Raw genomic sequence first — 18565 nt, forward strand, 5'->3', positions numbered from 1 at the left:
ACAGGATTATAAACCCAGCTATAACTTTTTTTTAAAATTTCTGTTATTTTCTTAAGAGACTCTCACCTATTGGATCTGTAGCCACAGCTTGCTTCGATGGCAGACCTGGTTTACTGAGGCCTCTAGCGTTGATGGCAGTAACACGGTGTTCATACTCGAGACCCTCAATGAGCTCAGTGGACCGATAACGGGTCATAGTGATTGGGTTCTTGTTAGCACGCACCCATCTATCAGATCTAACCTCTTTGCGCTCAATAATGTATCCAGACACCTCAAGACCACCATCTTCCTCTGGTGGGTTCCAAGCAATGGTCATGCCATCACGAGACACATCAAAGACTGTAGGACGGCCAGGAGGTTCAGGCACATCTGAGGAAGCAGAAGGCAATCACGGTCTCACACTGTCCATAAAGCTTTACTAAATACATTTCCTTTGTTAAAGCATCTCACCATTCAGGCTGCGGCAGGTGACCACCTCCGACTGCAGGAACTCTCCAGTTCCGTAGCGATTCACTGCAGCTGCTCGGAAGACGTACTCATCTCCTTCAGTTAGGTTCTCAAACTTATATGTTGGTCGGCTCACAGATTCGCTCACAGGAATCCAGCCGGGTCTGTGGGCGTCACGCTGCTCCACAATGTAGCCACTGATTGGAGCTCCACCATCCCTGACTGGAGGATCCCAGCTGCATGTGACTGTGGTGGCATCAATCTCATCAAAACGGATCGGTCCCTTGGGCTCGTCAGGTTTTGCTGGTGAAGATTGGTTAACAGTCATTAGAAAAGCCCTGCTAACGTATGCTAGCAAATACATGTTCCATCGTTTAAGAAGCGAGAGAAGTTTCTTACAAAGTATGATGACCTTGATAACCTCAGTGATGACTCCGACCAGGTTTTTCACCTCCAGGGTGTAGTCACCGCTGTCATCAATAGTAGTGTTGGACACAGTCAGCTTGGAGAATTTTCCGGTGCTCTTGACTTTGACACGATCTGTGATCTTGAGCTTGTCATCACCAAAGTACCAGGAGCAGACTGGAGGAGGTCTGCCAATGATGGGCAGGTCCAGCTCCAGAGTCTTTCCAGCCAGAACATTGATCAACTTCTGAGGAATAGTGGTGAAGTCTACCACAGGCATCACTGGAATCAAGACATTAAGTTTAGTGTTATTATATTCAAAGTGTGTGTGATCTCATTCAGCGTGGCCTCACTCTTCCATTACCTCTCTGTTCTTTAACCGTGACAGCTGCAAGGAGCTCTCTGGGTTGGCTGGGACCTCGGCTATTTATTGCTCTGATGCGGAAAATGTACTGCTCGTTCTCGTTCAGCTTGTCTATAGTGTGCTCGAAGTCTGTGATCTTCAGCGTGGCCACCTTCATCCATTTGTCGGTCCCTGACTTGCACGCTTCAATGACGTAGCCGGTTAGCCTACTACCGCCATCATGTTCTGGCTTTTCCCAGCTCAGGACCACAGATGTCTTGGTGACGTCAATGACCTCTAGTTTCTGGGGTGGTAGTGGCACCTCGCACACCTGGACAACATCAGGAGTCTCACAGGGTTCCCCAATGCCATATATGTTCTCAGGAAGGACACGGAAATAATAGAGCATGCCCTCCAACAGGCCGTCAAGCTTGTAGGATGTTTTGCTGCACTTTGAAGTGACCGTCTTGTAAGCCCTCATGGAGGCCTCACGCCTTTCAATGATGTAGTTGTTGACTGGAGCACCACCGTCAACTGTCGGGGCTTCCCAGGATATGGTGGCAGACTCCTTTGTCAACTCCTTGATCTTGATTGCTCCCGTAGGTCCAGGAGTGTCTAAGAGGAAAGACGTACATTGTCAAAATGCGTAACGTATCTGCAATAAATACCACTTCCAATCCCCAATATCATGTCCATCTTACCGTAGACCTTGACAAGGATGTGGACCTCCTGTTTTCCAGCAGAGTTCTCTGCCACCAGCGTGTACTTGCCAGCGTCGTAGCGGTGGACTTTGTCAATGATGAGTGTGGTGGAAGTGCTGGTGACATCAATAAAGCCTCTGCTCTGCAGATCCACTCCTGGTTTAGTCCACGTGATGGTCGGAGCAGGACGGCCGGCCACGTTGACGTAGAGGCGGAGGGAACCACCGGCACGCAGACAGATGGTCTTCTTCAGATCATCATGGAGCTCAAAGTCAGGAGTTTCTGTGTGAGAGGTTTGGAAATGAATATCATTTAGATTTAGTTGTTCCTTTTAACCTTTGTAACCATAACTAAATGTGTTTATAAAGATTCAGTGTAGTTATTAATTTGAGCATATTTCAAACATGGAGTAAAATAAAACTGTGAACTCTTGTCATCATCCAATAATTAACTATAATATTATTTATTTGCTATTTTTTTAACATTATTAGATTGTTTCCATATGTTTAGTTTTTATTTTGTGCCTCCTCAGTTCTCTATAGTGTTTCCTGATCTCTTTATGATCCAAGGAAGAATTTTCATTGTTTACTATTTTACCCGTTGTTTAGAATTCCTCATCTACATCACTGACGTTCATGTTATTCTATACGATATCCCAGTTTTGTGCCATTAAGTCATATTTAAATATTTGTATGGATTCTTCAGCTTGATTTATCACATACATGTTAACACATACAATTTAGCTGTATTTCCTAGAGATTTCAACTGAGTACTGGGTGTACGGGTAAAGCATTTCAATGATCCTTTCAAGAGATAGAATAACTCTTTCCTACTGTGCATTCATCCAGATATCAGTCAATATAACCTCTTCATATGATATGGTCAGTAGAATGATCATCACTGGTCCAGGTTTCTCATGTACTTACCGATCCTCTCCACTGGCTCCGTCTCAGCACACTGGTCACTGAAGTCTCCGGTACCGTTGATGTTGACGCCGGCCACTCTGAAGCAGTACTTTTTTCCTGCACACAGTCCGGTTACTACGTACTCTGTCGTGCGCAATGTCTTTTCGTGGACCTTGGTCCACTCCTCTGTTCCAGATTCCTGCATCTCTAGGATGTAGCCCATCACGTCGGCTCCTCCGTCCTCCACTGGCCGGGACCAGGCCAGGCTGATGCTGTCGGCGTGTGTGTCGGTAATTCTTGGAATGGAGGGAGGAGCGGGCGTGCCTGAGGGAGGGGGATACAGGACACATGTTATAAAACATGAGAACAGGTAAATCCCCCCACTCAACAGGTTCATATGAGAACTGGCTCTTTCACTTCTGTCTGTTTGCATTTGGTGGGGGTTAAAGGGGGGGGGACTCCTCATCTTTATTGTTTATTCCTTTAAAGGGATCTTCCTCTATTTTTACAAATGTGTCCCAAAATGATTTGTAGTTTAAAAAACAACCATACATGAAAGCATGTTTTCATTTTAATTATTGAACTTAGAGCTCCGCCTCCTTCAGCAGCATGCCAAGGATTATGGGTTGATGATACATACTTTACATACTGAGCTTGTAGCTTTGTTGCATTAACACTGAGAGATATTTTAACATCTTTTGAAGAAATAATTCAGAATATTTTCAGTCCTTTTCCACCTCATTTATAAACTCATGCAGAGCTTAATTGAATATTATTTCAATTCATCCCAGACTTCAGTGTGTGCTCAACCGGTTCTTAGTCAAGCGATTCTTTGGAATCGCTGACAAAAACTTTTTATGATTCTGCTATGCATTCTTCCCGGGCTGCGCCGCCACTGTAAACAAACGTACCTCACTCACAAATTTGCGATGATGCCACACACACGAGCTGCTGCAAAGCAGAGGTGATAGAATTGATCATAACCGGATCGATATGCAGGAATCAATAAAGCATCGGAATCACTAAATTCTTATCAATATAAATCCCTACACCTCATGTGTTGGAAAATGATGATGGGAACATTCTTTGAAGTTGGGGTTGAATAAAGAAAAGAGCTAAAAGTCTGTGAGGAAAAGAGTTAAATATTGTTGGGTTAAATAACTTTTCCAATGATTTTATTTGTATTATGAACATGTGAGGGATTATAATCTGATGTCAGAGGGAGGTTGAATTTAATAAGAAATTTAAAATCCTTCTGTTAAAGCAGTTATAATGAACAGGAAACATTTACTTAAACTTCGTTCACATTCAAAGTTCTACCCCAAAGGTTTTTTAGTTGCGTATAAAAGATTTTTAATGTAAATTAACCAATGTTTGTAACGTGTTTCATTAAGGTTATAAAGTTGAGTTCACTATCGCAGCAGTCAGACTGTACTATACACGCATATAAATATATATATATTTGGTTTGTTCTTCTGTTGCCCACAGCAGTGGACTTGTTTTCATGTAAACTGTAACTGGTAGTTTTATCTTTAAAGGTGATGCTAATCCAACCATGTCTACTAAGTGTGTTTCTGAGCCTTTTCTCTGCCTGTCTCATGAGTTTAAATGTTTTGAATGATGCAGTGATGGTCACGCTCACAAGCACAAATAATTCATATACAGACATAACCTCACTGTGTCTACGTGACTACCAAAGCAAATGTCCTCTAAGATCTTTGAATCCATTCATGTGTGAAAAGATGAAAGTTCAGACAGAAGAAGAAGAATCTGGACTCTCCAGGACTTACATGTGGGCACTCTGCAGACCACATACAGGGACACCTCACTGGCTTCACTCTCCCCTGCTTTGTTGAGGGCCGTCACTCTGAACTGGTAGATATTTCCTTCCGTCAGACCGCAGACTTTCAGGGTGGTGTCCAGATGAGCGCCATCCCTGTTCACCTTAACCCAGCGGGCGCTTTTTCTCTCACGTTTCTCCACCAGGTAGTGAGTCAGTGGACTGCCGCCATCGCTCTCTGGCTTCAGCCACTCAATAGTGGCAAAGTCCTTTCCAGAAGCCAGGATCTCTGGAGCTCCAGGAGGAGATGGGACAGCTTAAATGGAAACAAAGGCCAAGCATTATGAGATGCTTTTTTATTTCCTCAAATTTTGATTCTTTTGAGAAGAATTTGATAAAATACCGCCTGGTTAGAAAAGATTGCAGTTTAGACTGTTACACTTACTGAAGGTATTCCTGGCGATCATGGGCTCCGACTGGATAAAGACTCCAGCTCCATACTTGTTGACACCACGAACTCTAAACAGGTACTCTGTGTTCTTGAACAGGCAGGTGATGTTGCAGGTGAGCTCCTTGCACTCAGCATGCATGATGACCCAGTTCAGCCTGTTGGTGTCACGTCTCTCCACTATGTAGTGGCTGACTGGGTCACCACCGTCTTCCAGAGGAGGCTTCCAGCTCAGAGTGCACGACTCCTCTGTGATTTTACTGATCTCAATGCTGCCTTCACAAGCTCCAGGTGTGTCTGAAACAAACAGTACAGAGACATGTGCTGCTTGAACAATAACAAAAGAATGTCACACTTTAGATTTAAACTACAATGACATTTGGCTGATTTTTGATGTGTGAATCTAAAGATTGTGTCATCATGCAGCTCATTGTCAAACCTGATCAAGAGCTATCCTTTGCTAAAACATTCAGCATTCAAGGTCTCCATGACATGGTTTAGAGACTTCAGTGAACCCAGAGTAAATAAAGGAAGTTTCCTGAAAACAAAGAGCCCCTTACCAAGCACTTTGACGTTAACCTCAGCAGTCTTGGTTCCGCTGACATTTCGAACAGTCAGGATGTATTTCCCAGTGTCGTCTCTATCACAGAACTTGATGATGGCCATGGCCTTGGTGGGAGTGTACTGGAGGTGGTACTTCTCACACAGCTCCAATTCCCTTTTGCCCTTTGACCAGGAAGCCTTAGGGTCGGGTCGGCCGCCTACTGCAGCATCCAGAACCAGATCTGACCCTGCTCTGACCCTCACAGTTTCTGACAGGAGTTTGCTGTCTAATTGGGCTTTTGGGGGCTCTGTGGAGCAGACAGGAAGAAAAAAAACCTATTAAGGAAATAAAGACTATTTTTGCTGCTTTCACGGATCCCACCCATGCAGTCATTTGGAAACGTGCTGTTAGAATTACAGTTGACATGATATAGAATGACTCTCACAATCTTACCAAAGTCTGTCTTGCACTGCACGGAGCCGGTGGACTCAGAAGGCGTGCTGTAGACCTGGTTGGTGTTTTTAGCGATGACTCTGAACTCGTAGGGCTCTCCTTCTCCCAGTGCCGTGACAGTGTAGAAGTTGTCGGTCACGTTAGTGTAGTTGCACTTAAGCCAGCGACCCTCACCTGTCACTATGTAAGGCTTACGCTCAATGATGTATCCCACAATAGGACTGCCGCCATCATAGAGGGGCGCAGACCATTTCAGGGAGACGGTGGTTCTAGTAACATTTGTAACCTCTGGTTTGCCCGGAGGATCTATGAGTCAGCCCAAAAATGTTCATCAGACAAGTTGAATGAGGACGAAGATGTTAAGAATGTCATTGAAATCAGCTCTGACAAAACTCACCGACTGGGTTTTGGGCGATAGCTCGTTTGGAAGCCTCGCTGGCTTTGCTCAGCCCGGCACTGTTCATAGCGTAGACTCTGAATTGGTACTCCAGGCCTTCCACTAAAGCCTCCACTTTGTAGTAACACTCAAAGATTGGGATCTTGTTCTCCCTCACCCACAGGATGTTGTTCCTCTCTTTTTTCTCAACCCAGTATCCAGTCACTTTGCTGCCGCCATCGTGATAAGGCTCCTCCCACTTCAGGGTCATTGAGTTTGCACTGATGTTGAACACAGAAGGTCTCGTTGGCGGGCCCGGGGGTGCTGTTGTAAAAAAGAAATATCACATTTTTATGTTTCAATGATGACTGTTTCTATTGTTATAATATTAAGGTTGGATTAATATGATTTCATTTCTAAACAAGCTCTATTTATTTTAATGGACGGTGGACTTACTGTATGGATGCTCTGCAACAATTGTTTCAGACTCGGTGGGTTTGCTGATGCCAAAGCGGTTCTCAGCAGAGACCCTGAAGGTGTACTGCATGTACTTAGTGAGGTGGCACACATGCAGGGTCGTGCGTTTTACGCTAGAGTTTATGAGCTGCCAAGCAGTGGAGCCAGACTCGCGTTTCTCCACAATGTAGTTGGTGATGTCAGTGCCCCCATCATCTTCAGGAGGCTGCCAGCTCACCACACAGGACTCTGAGGTGATGGAGGAGATTTCCACCAGCCCAGATGGTGGACTGGGTTTGCCTGTTACGTTGACTTCAATAGTAAAGGTCCTCGTTCCTGCCACATTCTCGAGAACAAGGTGGTATTTACCGCCATCTCCTCTCATGACCTCCTTCACTGTGATGCTGCTTCTGTCTTTAGTGACTTTGATGGAGACTCGGTCGGAGTTCCTCAGCTTCATCTCCTCTAGCTTCCAGCTGACCTTTGGAGCAGGTCTGCCACTGATGGGGACGTCAATAGTGCAGGTGCTTCCAGATCTACAGGTGATGAGCTGGTTTGTGATTTCGCTGAGGTCGGCAGTAGGTTCAATGTGAGGCTCTTTTACCAGAACAGGTGCCAAAGTCTCTTTAGCTTTGCTGCAGCCAGATTCGTTTCTAGCCTTTACACGGAAATCATATTCATCACCCTTGTTGAGTTTGTCAACAACATAAGTGAGGTTTTTTGTAGTGGTAACAACCATCCATTTGTCTCCGCCCTTAGGTTTGGCCTCGATGACATAGCCCTGGATACGGCTGCCACCATCATGTTCTGGCTTGAGCCAGCCCAAAGTCACAGAGCTGTCTGTGGTATCCAAAATGTCCAACCTCTTTGGAGAGGCTGGCTCTGCAGTAGCAATCACAGGCTCATTAAATTCAAATGCCTCGCCCACACCATGTTGATTCTCAGCTGAGACCCTAAAGAAGTAGGGAACTCCCTCAAGCAAGTCTAGTATCTTCAGGATGTGCTTTGTACAATTTCCACCAGACTGCTGCCATGTGCGACGGCTCGCCTCACGCCTCTCAACGATAAAGTGCTGAATTCGGGCTCCACCATCATTGAGTGGAGGCTCCCAGGAGATTGTAACAGAACCTCTGGTCACCTCTTTAAATGCAACGTTCTGTGGAAGTCCAGGGGTGTCCATGACCTTTACAAAAAATGTGATAGACTTGCTGCCACTGGAGTTCTCCAGGTTCACCGTGTATTTGCCGGTATCATTTCTGGAGCAGTTTTCCAGACTCAGTGAACTGTAACCCTCTGTGGTGACTATCTCTGACATGGCACCCAGCTCTCCCTCTTCCTTCACCCAGGTGGCAGTGGGTGTAGGTTTTCCTCTGAAGCAAACATCCAAACACACTGAACCTCCAGCCTTAATGATGTGTGTCTGCTTGAAGGTGGCGTCAATGTCCACTTGCGGTGCTGCCAGCCTGTCTACAGCTTGGGCCGGCTCTGGGATCTCCTTTTCCTCACCTTGGCCCACATGATTCACAGCCGCCACACGGAACATGTACTCAGCTCCTGTCTGCAGACCCTTTACGGTGTAATTTGTCCCAACCAAGAGTTCCTTGTTCACCCTCTGCCATTCTTCTCCCTTTGCCATCTCCACATTGTAGCCAAGTATCTCCATTCCACCGTCGTCCGCAGGCTTGCTCCATTCCAGGCTGATGGAGGTGTTGGTGGAATCGGACACACAGACCACAGAGGGAGCACAGGGAATGTCTTTTGGCTCAGATGCCTTGATGGGGATAGAGATGTTGCTCAGAGTTCCCACCCCAGCATCATTAACAGCCATGACCCGGAACTCATATTCCATATCATTTGTCAGATTCAGCACCTTGTGAGCACACTCAATGATGGGCTTTTTGGTCATCACCCGATAAAAGCGCACCGTTTTTCTCTCTCGCTTCTCCACAATGTAGTGCTGAATTGGATTCCCTCCATCAGATGTTGGAGGAGACCAGGATAAAGTGATGCTCTCTCCTGTCACCTCAGTGGCATAAGGAGTGCCAGGTGCATCTGGAGCAGCTGGTGGAGGAAATGTCAGTTTATAAAAACCTCTGAGCAGGAATGACTTTCCTTTTTGTGAAACCAACAACACAACAATAATGTGTCCAACAGATTTATTTCCCTCTCTTTCAATAATGAGCATGATTTGATAAGAACCAATGAACCAAGGGTTGGAATCTATCCAATCATCAGATAATGAAAAACTGTATTCCTGTGAGTTAGAAAAATGTCACCCTTCTTTACTCGGTAACTAAAGATGTCAGACAGGGAACTCTCTATAAATTTAATGTTGGACACTTCACAGCTGTGTTCTGGTAATTCTACTTACTGTACTGCATTTGCGCAATGACGGGGCTGGATTCCAGAGGCCGGCTGACTCCAAACTTGTTCACTGCAGAAACCCTGAACTGGTATTCGTTGGTCTTGATGAGCTTAGTGGCACTGTAGGTACATTCTTTGCACTCATCAGTCACTAGAGCCCAGGAGATCTTGGCAGTTTCCCGCTTTTCAATCACATAGTGTGAAATTTCAGAGCAGCCATCATTCTCTGGTGGATTCCAGGATAGGGTGCATTTGCCCTCTGATATGTTGCTAAAGTAGATGGGTCCGACAGGCTCCCCAGGAGTGTCTGGTTACACAGGTCAGGGACAATCATGTTATTGTCCAATTAAAGTAAAATGACAAAGAAGTAAATATAATGTAGAAAAATGGAAAGTGTGGAATACCTTGGACTTGAACCAGGATCTTCTCCTTCTTGCTTCCGGATCCATTGGTAGCCTCAATGGTGTAAAGGCCGCGATGAGTCCGGTCAGCGTCCCTGACAAACAGGGTGCTGGATCCAGCCACAGTTATGATGTCCATCATCTTTTTGGTGACCTCCACCTCATCCCTGTACCAAACCACTTTGGGGGCTGGGCGTCCAGTGATGGACACTTTAAGCCTGATGGGTTCTCCAGCCTTTACTGTCAACCCCTCAAAATACTCTGGGCCAAACTCAATGTTTGGGGTAGCTACAGGTAAGAAAAAGTACATTAACTTACAACGATCACAGACATATGTCCTGAGGTTTATTATCAACAACACTTCTTTTTCATTACTTACCATTCTCACTCCTGACAACAATCATGCCGGAGGAGTTAGATGGAGGACTGACTACACCAATGGAATTTCTGGCAATGACTCTGAACTCATAGCGCTCATTGGTTGCCAGTCCAGTGACTGTGTACTGGCACTCATGGCAATCAGTCAAGTTAGCTCTGAACCAGCGGCCGTGTCCTTGGCGTTTCTCAATCGTATAGCTGGTAATCTTGCTTCCGCCATCACGTTTTGGCGCATCCCATTTCAGCGTCACAGAGTCGCTGGTTACATCTGTGTAGTCAGGCTGTCCCGGTGGATCTGCAAGACAAGAAACAAACTGTTACTTACCAGAAGAGTACAGCACCCAACAGCAGTCACAAAGGGGTTCCTAAATCAACTAACCCTGTGTCAGGGCAAAATTAGTTAATTATGTTTATTCATATATATACTCGTATATGTATTCATATACCTTATTCAATTAAGGGCCTTAAGTTGTGACTTTCCATTGTGTGCCTGTCATAGTGTTGTGTTCAAGACCACACTATCCGAGACCAAGACTTGCCCGAGAACAGAATGCACCGAGACCAAGACAAGACCAAGACTTTCGGGAGCCGAGACCGAGTCAAGACCAAGACCATAAACATTTTTTTTTCAATTTAAAAAAAATATATAAATAAATAAAATTATGACAAGGTTCAACAGTTAAATAACATTCTCTCTTTAATTTTAGTTTATTTTAAATACATTTGACGGACAAAAAAGGTGCCTGGAAAAAAATTAACTAAAATATTAAAACTACTACTGCTACTGATAAATTCATAATTATTCTACATATTTGAAAACAATATTTTTATGTCAGCTCAATGTACAGTAAGTGTTTAAAAGCATTTCTAACAATAAATAATGATTCTTGATTCTGATTCTTTGAGTTGTTCAGGTTTAACAGGTCACAGATTTAGATTTAGATTGAAAAAGCCTTTACACAGGTTATTTTTATTAATTCACTTAGTTGATATAGTTTAATATGGTTACTGTAATGTAACTAGAATATTTAATTAACAAAGGTTTCCAACTGTAACTGTAAATGTGAAACTTTCTGAAATAAAACTACAAACAAGTTGTCATCAGTGTAAAAAACATAGATCTACAGGTAGATGTGAAACTAAATAAAACAAACCCTGGAAAAGTCATGTGACAAATTAATCAATAGTTATTGTTGAGAATTATTATTATTATTCTGATACAGTGGAAACAGAAACTATAAAAAATTATATTGTGAACCTGTTTATATTGTAGGGAACATATTATAGACATACATGTAATTAGAGTCTAAAGACACAAAAAAACACCACTTTAAAAATATAATAGACTAATATAAAACCTCTTTACAGTTATTTGACTCATTCTGTGATAGTGTAACTTGCGTTGATGACGCGCTGGTGACGACATAATCCAAGATGGCGGCGGCCCGAATTACAGCCGACACTATGTAATAAAAGCCTTAAAAGACATGGATATAATGAAAAGAGTGGATGGACAGAGACATAAACATGCAGACTTTCACACGGACACACACAGACTTATTAAACACACACAGACTTATTAAACACACACAGACTTATTAAACACACACTGACTTATTAAACACACACAGACTTATTAAACACACACAGACTTATTAAACACACACAGACTTATTAAACACACACTGACTTATTAAACACACACAGACTTATTAAACACACACAGACTTATTAAACACACACTGACTTATTAAACACACACTGACTTATTAAACACACACACTGACTTATTAAACACACACAGACTTATTAAACACACACTGACTTATTAAACACACACAGACTTATTAAACACACACTGACTTATTAAACACACACAGACTTATTAAACACACACACACTTATTAAACACACACAGACTTATTAAACACACACACTGACTTATTAAACACACACAGACTTATTAAACACACACACACTTATTAAACACACACAGACTTATTAAACACACAGACCTCAGTAAACACAGTAAACTGAACAGGCTTCACTGCTCGGCTGGCACTAGGACCCAGAAGCAGAGTAAGTGCGTCCCCTATCCAGCCTTCACAGACTGTAATATCATCAGTTTATTATTATACCAGTTATTAGAGCTACTGTCTTTACCAGAGATAATATTTATTACTGGTGATTGTTTTACAGAGTTTTACTGGGATTTTTACCGGTGATTAGTTCATATCTCCTTCTGCTCCACGGTCCAAACTGACACCGTAGTCACACACGTATGAGTGTCACACACGTCACTCAGTCACAATAAGGAAGGTTGTGGTCATTATAACAGGGTGGATTAAATAATGAATAAAGGATTGTTTTATCCAGTTCTTCTCTGTGTTATTATCACATTATAAAAAAGTTTAAAAATAGCAGGAATTAGTGCTGGTCTCTAACGGTCTTGACGGAAAATCCCGAGTCCGAGACAAGACCAAGACCTTTAAAATTTGGTCTCGAGACCAAGACCGGTCTTGACCACCACAACACTAGCCTGTCATGCCTCCTGCTCTACTTTTGAGGTCAGATCAGCTTCCCAAAACACATCTTATCTCCAAGGTTGGACGCAGAGGCACCCATTGTTCACACACTCACATGATTATAGTCACACACTCACACCCAATACACATCCATTTACACAAACAAACACAAACACACACACACACACACAGCTACGCATCTGACTATCAGGAGATACCAGGAGACAAAATGTCTCGTCCCCCCTGGAAGCTGGCCTCTCCCTCCCCCTCCTTTACTCCAATGCAGAGGGTGTTAACCAGCCAAAGACGAGGTAACCACAAATTTTCACTGTAACACCTGTAATCCATTTCATCATTACGACACAAAAAATCATGAAAAGTTAAATGGACCAAGAAATAGAGGAAAATATTTGATTTATTTTGTGCCATATTACCAAACTGTTACTTAGGAAAACAGGTTTGTTCAATATAACTTGGTCACTTTGTTTATTGTACAAATACTCTTGATATAAAATGGAATTGAGATGGTTGATTACAGTTTGTTATTCTGGCTGAAGAATTGTGTTGCTTGTGTCGTTAAGAGTTTAAAACTTACCAACCGGACTGACGGCCATGATCGGTTTGCTTTCATCACTCATTCGGCTGAAACCGGAATCGTTTTGCGCATAGACTCTGAAAGAGTACGCCAGTCCTTCAATGAGCTCCAGGATTCTGAAGTCAGTCTCTTTGATGATCACATCATTCACTTTCTGCCACATGATACTATTCCTCTCTTTCTTCTCTACGTGGTAGCCTTGAATTGGTGTGCCACCGTCATAGATGGGCTTTTCCCACTGGATAGTCATGCCATCATTGGTGACGTTGTACACAACAGGCTTACCAGGTGGACCTGGAGGCCTGAACTGGTGCTTAGCAACAACCATTTGGGAGATTAGAGGTTCACTGACACCATAGCGGTTCTCAGCACAGACTCTAAACTGGTACTGGTGTCCCTTGATCAGGTTGGATATCCTAAACTGCGTATCCTCGACACTAGAACAGACCATCTTCCAATCAACTTGGGAAGCATCACGTTTTTCCACCGTGTAGCAGGTGATAGGTCCACCGCCATCATCGTTTGGCTCTTCCCAGGAGATCATGATGCTCTCAGCTCGGATTTCATCCAGCAGAATTGGACCAACAGCCTTTGATGGTGGACCAAGTGTGACAACGTGGACATGGAAGGACTTCCTGTTGACCTTGTTGTCCAGGGTCAGAGTGTATTTCCCCTCGTTGTCCTTTGTTATATTCTTCATTATCAACATAGCTTTATTTTCTGTTGTCTTAAAGCGGATTTGGTCACTCTCTTTCAGGGGAAGGGAGTCCTTCAGCCACTGAACAGCAGGTCTGGGTTTGCCTTTGTAAGGCAGCTCAATGTGGACATTGTGACCTAGGCGAACTTTAATGGTGCCTCTAGGGTATTCTGAGAGGTCAGCTTCTGGAGTGATGATGTAGTCTATGACCTTGATTGGCCCAGTCTCCATAAACTCACCCTGTCCCTTCTCATTCCTGGCAGCAACTCTGAAGAACATTTCAGAATGCTCTTTCAGTTTCTTCACTTCAAACTCACACTGCCTGCTGTTTCCACCCAATGACCACTCCTCGCCCTGCAGCTTCTTCTCAATGATATAGTCAGAGATTATGCTGCCACCGTCATGGTCGGGCTTCATCCACTGCAATGTCACGGAGGTCTTAGATGAATCTTTCATAGAGATATCCTTCACTGGTCCTGGAGTCTCTGTTGCCTTTACAGGTTCAAGTGTATTACATGGCTCCCCAATGCCATTTTCATTTTCTGCTAATACACGGAAGAAGTAGGATGTTTTTTCAGAGAGGTCTAAGATGGTGTAAGTGGTGTCGGTGTGTTTGCTTGCCACAGCAGAGTAGGATCTTTTAGATGAATCTCGTTTCTCAATGACGTAGTTTGTAATCTCAGCTCCTCCATCCAGAACTGGAGGGTCCCAGCAGAGGGTCACTTTTCCTCGGGTCACATCTTTCAATACCAAGTTCCTGCACTGAGATGGAGTGTCCTGCACTTTCACCGACAAAGTCAGGGTTTTGGGCTCTCCTACACCATTTTCAATCTTCACTGTGTACTTCCCAGTGTCCAGCCTGGTCACCTCACGCATCACAAGGACTGTGGTTGTGTCTGAATGGTGGAACTCATACTTGGCATTGAGGTCAATGCATTCCTCTTCTTTGCTCCAGGAGGCAGATGGAACAGGTCGACCCTTTACAGGAACAGAGAGCTCCACATCTTTACCAGCCTTCACTATGTAGTGACTTCTCATTGCAACATCAGAGTCAATCTGGGCTTCCTCTGTGTAAGGAAAAAGTTTTATCATTATTCACAGGCTCATGTCAAAGTAAAAGCTTTCTTGTTATGGTTTGACCACATTTCTTTGGTTTAATGTCAGTAATTTACCCAGGATATCTTTCGCCTGCACAGGTTCTGTCATTGCCAAAGGCTCTCCACGCCCAGCACAGTTTACAGCAAAGACTCTGAAGAAATAGTTGACACTGGGTTCTAGGTCATGGACGGTGTATTCTGTCGTCTTGACCTCTCCTTTTGAGGCAACCATTGCCCAGTCTTCTTCTCCTTCAACCCGCTTCTCAACCATGTAGCTGCTGACCTCACTGCCTCCATCCCACTCAGGTTTGGACCAGCCCAAAGTGATGGAGGTCTTTGTTGAGTCCACTACCTTCAGCTTACATGGCTCATCGGGGGGATCTGAAAATGAGGGGCAACAATTAGTGAGTATATTGATCTGTTAATGTTTGTAATAAAAACCTATCAAGAATCAACTCTCACCAACTGGGTCAGCAGCCTTGTAAAAGTCAGAGGCATCAGAAAATGGCCCTTCTCCAGCTTTGTTCATGGCACAGACACGATACTGGTACTCCTTTCCTTCTGTGAGATGATATACGGTCTGTTTGTTGTCCTTAACAAGGTCTTTGTATACTCTGACCCAGCGTAAGCTCTTCTTGTCTCGTCTCTCCAGGTAGTATCCGATCACAGTGCTACCGCCGTCCACTCCAGGTTTGTCCCATTCTACCACCATAGATGACTTGGTGATGATATTGACTTCAGGAGTATGAGGCTGGCCAGGTGTTACTAAGGACAGAACAAAACCATGTTTAGATTACCTGACACAAACACTTTTTTTTTTTAAATAAATAATGTTGTGGCATGACTGAAACCCACCAAAGGCATTCTTTGCAATGACTGGCTCAGACTCCAGAGGTTCCCCAACTCCAAACTTGTTTGCAGCCAAGACCCGGAAGATGTACTCGTTTCCCCGCACCAGCTTACCAACGGAAATGTGAGTCTGCTCATGCTGATCTGAAATAGTCGACCAGACTACTTTGCTGGTTTCTCGCCTCTCCACTACATAGTGAGTCACCTTCGAGCCTCCTTGGTCAGATTCAGGCACTGGTTCCCAGCTTAGGACAATCCGTTCTGCTGTAATAGAATTGAATGTAATGCCGCCAGCAGGAGGTCCAGGTTTGTCTATGGGAAGATAAATAAAAAGGCGAGAAGAAGTTTTAGTCCAAGGAAGTTTGAAGAGTTTAAAACTGAACAAGCAAACAGCAATTACCAAGGATTTCGATCCTGATGGTTGCAGATGCCGATCCTAGGACATTTCTAATCTTGATCTCATATGAACCGGTGTCCAAACGAGTTGCGTCCTTGATGAGCACAGCTGAAGAATCAGTTGTGCTTTCAACCGATAGACTAGAAGTTTGAACCAACTCCTTTCCATTTTTTAGCCACTCGATGGTCGGCAGCGGTTTAGCATTAATACCAACTCTGAGTTTAAGTGTAGCTCCAGCTTTGTATTGAACGACATCCAAGTATTCCGGAGGAAGATCAATGGCTGGGGCACCTTTGAGGCAAAAAAATAAAATAAATGCATATGACCTTGTTATAATTTTTTTATTTTTTTTTTACAAAAAAGGCACAAAGAGCTGCAAAAATACAGAAGCTTACCACATGCGTCAACACAAATGACTGGTCCAGCGATGAGAGAGGGGTTACTGACAGACCCAACAGCATTCTTAGCATAGACTCTGAACTCGTACGACTCATCCTGAGATAGCCCAGAAACGGTGAAGCTCATTTCAATTATATTGGTAAAGTTGGCCTTAACCCATCTGCCGCTGCCAGCTTCCCTCCTCTCGACACTGTAGCCTGTGATCTTACTGCCACCATCGTAGGGGGGCCTCTGCCAGGCTAGACTGACAGAATTCTTGGTAACTTCTGTAATTCGGACATTAGCTGGAGGCTCTGCAAAGTTCAAAGTGAGACCGAGTTTAGTTGAACCAAGTAGTGCTGAACTGGGACATTAACCTCAAGACAGATGCAGATATCAGTGGCTTTACCTTTGTTATCACTGTCTATTACTTAAAAATACTGTAACTCACCACAGGCATCGATCGCCAGCACCTCCTCTGAGGTCTTGCTCATCTTTCCAATGCCAGCAGCATTTTCAGCTGCCACTTTGAATTCATAGATGAGTCCAGCCAATATGTTTGTCACGTGCCACTGGTTTCCCAGGATGGCTGTTTTGTTGACCTTCTGCCAGAGGATGCTGCTCCTCTCTTTCATCTGCAGATGATATCCAATCACTGTGTTTCCTCCATCATTGACAGGCTCATTCCAGCATATGGTAAGACTCTCCCTGGACACAAAGCTGACCCATGGAGTGGATGGAGGTCCAGGAGCAGCTGAAATACACAAAACTCATGTCAACAAGAATCTTCAGGCTGAAAAAATCCACAGAAAATGATAGATGATAGTTTACTTACTATATGGAAGCTTGATGGTGACTGGCTGGCTGTCGATGTGGTCACTGACTCCATAACGATTCACAGCTTTAATCCTGAACTGATAACCCTCACCTTTGGTCAGTTTTGTGGCTTTGATCATGTTCCTGGCAACGTTTGTTGACACCTCGTCCCAGGTTGGAGTGCTGGTTTCTCGTTTAAGAACCACATAATGAGTGACAGGACTGCCACCGTCATATTCTGCAGGAGCCCATTTCAGACAAACCGAGGTCTCTCCAACCTCTCCAATTTCAACGGGACCCATAGGAGGTCCAGGTCTGTCTAGCACCACAAAGATGATGAAGATCTTGGTGGTTCCACCAGCATTTGAGGCAGTGATTTCATATTTGCCTGCGTCACTTGAAATGCTCTCAGTAAGGGTGATGATCAAACTGTCAGGAGTTACTTCAGTCACCAGTCTCTTCGATCCCTTGATGGTAACATTGTTCTTTGACATGGTCACCTTTGGCAAAGGTTTGCCGGTGAGAGGAATCTCAAAGGTCAAGTCAGAACCAGCTTTTACATAAACCGTATTCTTTGGATAGTTGACCAGGTTAAATTCTGGAGCCTCTGTTAAAATGAAACATAAAGATAATGAAGATTATCATGGAATAGACTACAATGTACGTACACATTTAAACATCTGTCACTATGTTTCTATAGTAATCACAATAATAATATTTGACTATGAGTTGAAACCAGGCCCTTTATACATCTGCAAATATTGACTCCTTCTAATCGAACAACAAAGGATTGTTAATAGATATCTTTGCTTGCTTTGTTTTTCTCTATTAAAGTAAAACAACTATTGTACACAAAGACCAATACACTAATAAAACAGTGGCTAATATAAACTACCTTGTATTTCCTTGACAATCACAGGAACAATCATCTCTTTAGGTTCACTTAGTCCGGCATGGTTCTCAGCACAAACTCTGAAGAAGTACTCTGCTCCTTCTCTCAGGTTCTTAACAGTGTGGGTCAGGGCTCTTACTGTGGCACACTTCACCCACTTTTTCTGCCCTTTCTCCACTGCATCAATCAAGTATCCTGTGACTCTGCTGCCTCCATCATATTCTGGTCGGGTCCAGGCTAGTGTAACGGAGTCCTTGGTGACATTTGCCACACCGAGTTTCATTGGTGGACTTGGTACCTCTGTAACAAAAGAGATGA

At 43.8% G+C, this 18565-nt stretch overlaps 1 protein-coding gene across 1 annotated transcript in view; it reads right to left on the reverse strand.

The window, feature by feature from the left end:
- LOC114454835 (titin-like) overlaps window positions 1–18565 on the reverse strand; it is a 168620-nt gene that overhangs the window by 11393 nt on the left and 138662 nt on the right. The window contains 24 exon segments of the mRNA XM_028435630.1: window positions 67–369; window positions 451–750; window positions 847–1134; window positions 1217–1810; window positions 1897–2178; window positions 2823–3125; window positions 4592–4897; window positions 5027–5326; window positions 5590–5880; window positions 6027–6332; window positions 6424–6726; window positions 6859–8919; window positions 9230–9529; window positions 9627–9911; window positions 10003–10296; window positions 13122–14885; window positions 14991–15296; window positions 15378–15680; window positions 15771–16076; window positions 16165–16452; window positions 16557–16853; window positions 16991–17293; window positions 17375–17962; window positions 18251–18547. Of these exon segments, the coding sequence (XP_028291431.1) occupies window positions 67–369; window positions 451–750; window positions 847–1134; window positions 1217–1810; window positions 1897–2178; window positions 2823–3125; window positions 4592–4897; window positions 5027–5326; window positions 5590–5880; window positions 6027–6332; window positions 6424–6726; window positions 6859–8919; window positions 9230–9529; window positions 9627–9911; window positions 10003–10296; window positions 13122–14885; window positions 14991–15296; window positions 15378–15680; window positions 15771–16076; window positions 16165–16452; window positions 16557–16853; window positions 16991–17293; window positions 17375–17962; window positions 18251–18547 (10968 nt within the window).

This window comes from Gouania willdenowi, chromosome 21 (assembly GCF_900634775.1).
Source record: "Gouania willdenowi chromosome 21, fGouWil2.1, whole genome shotgun sequence".
NCBI lineage: Eukaryota > Metazoa > Chordata > Actinopteri > Blenniiformes > Gobiesocidae > Gouania > Gouania willdenowi.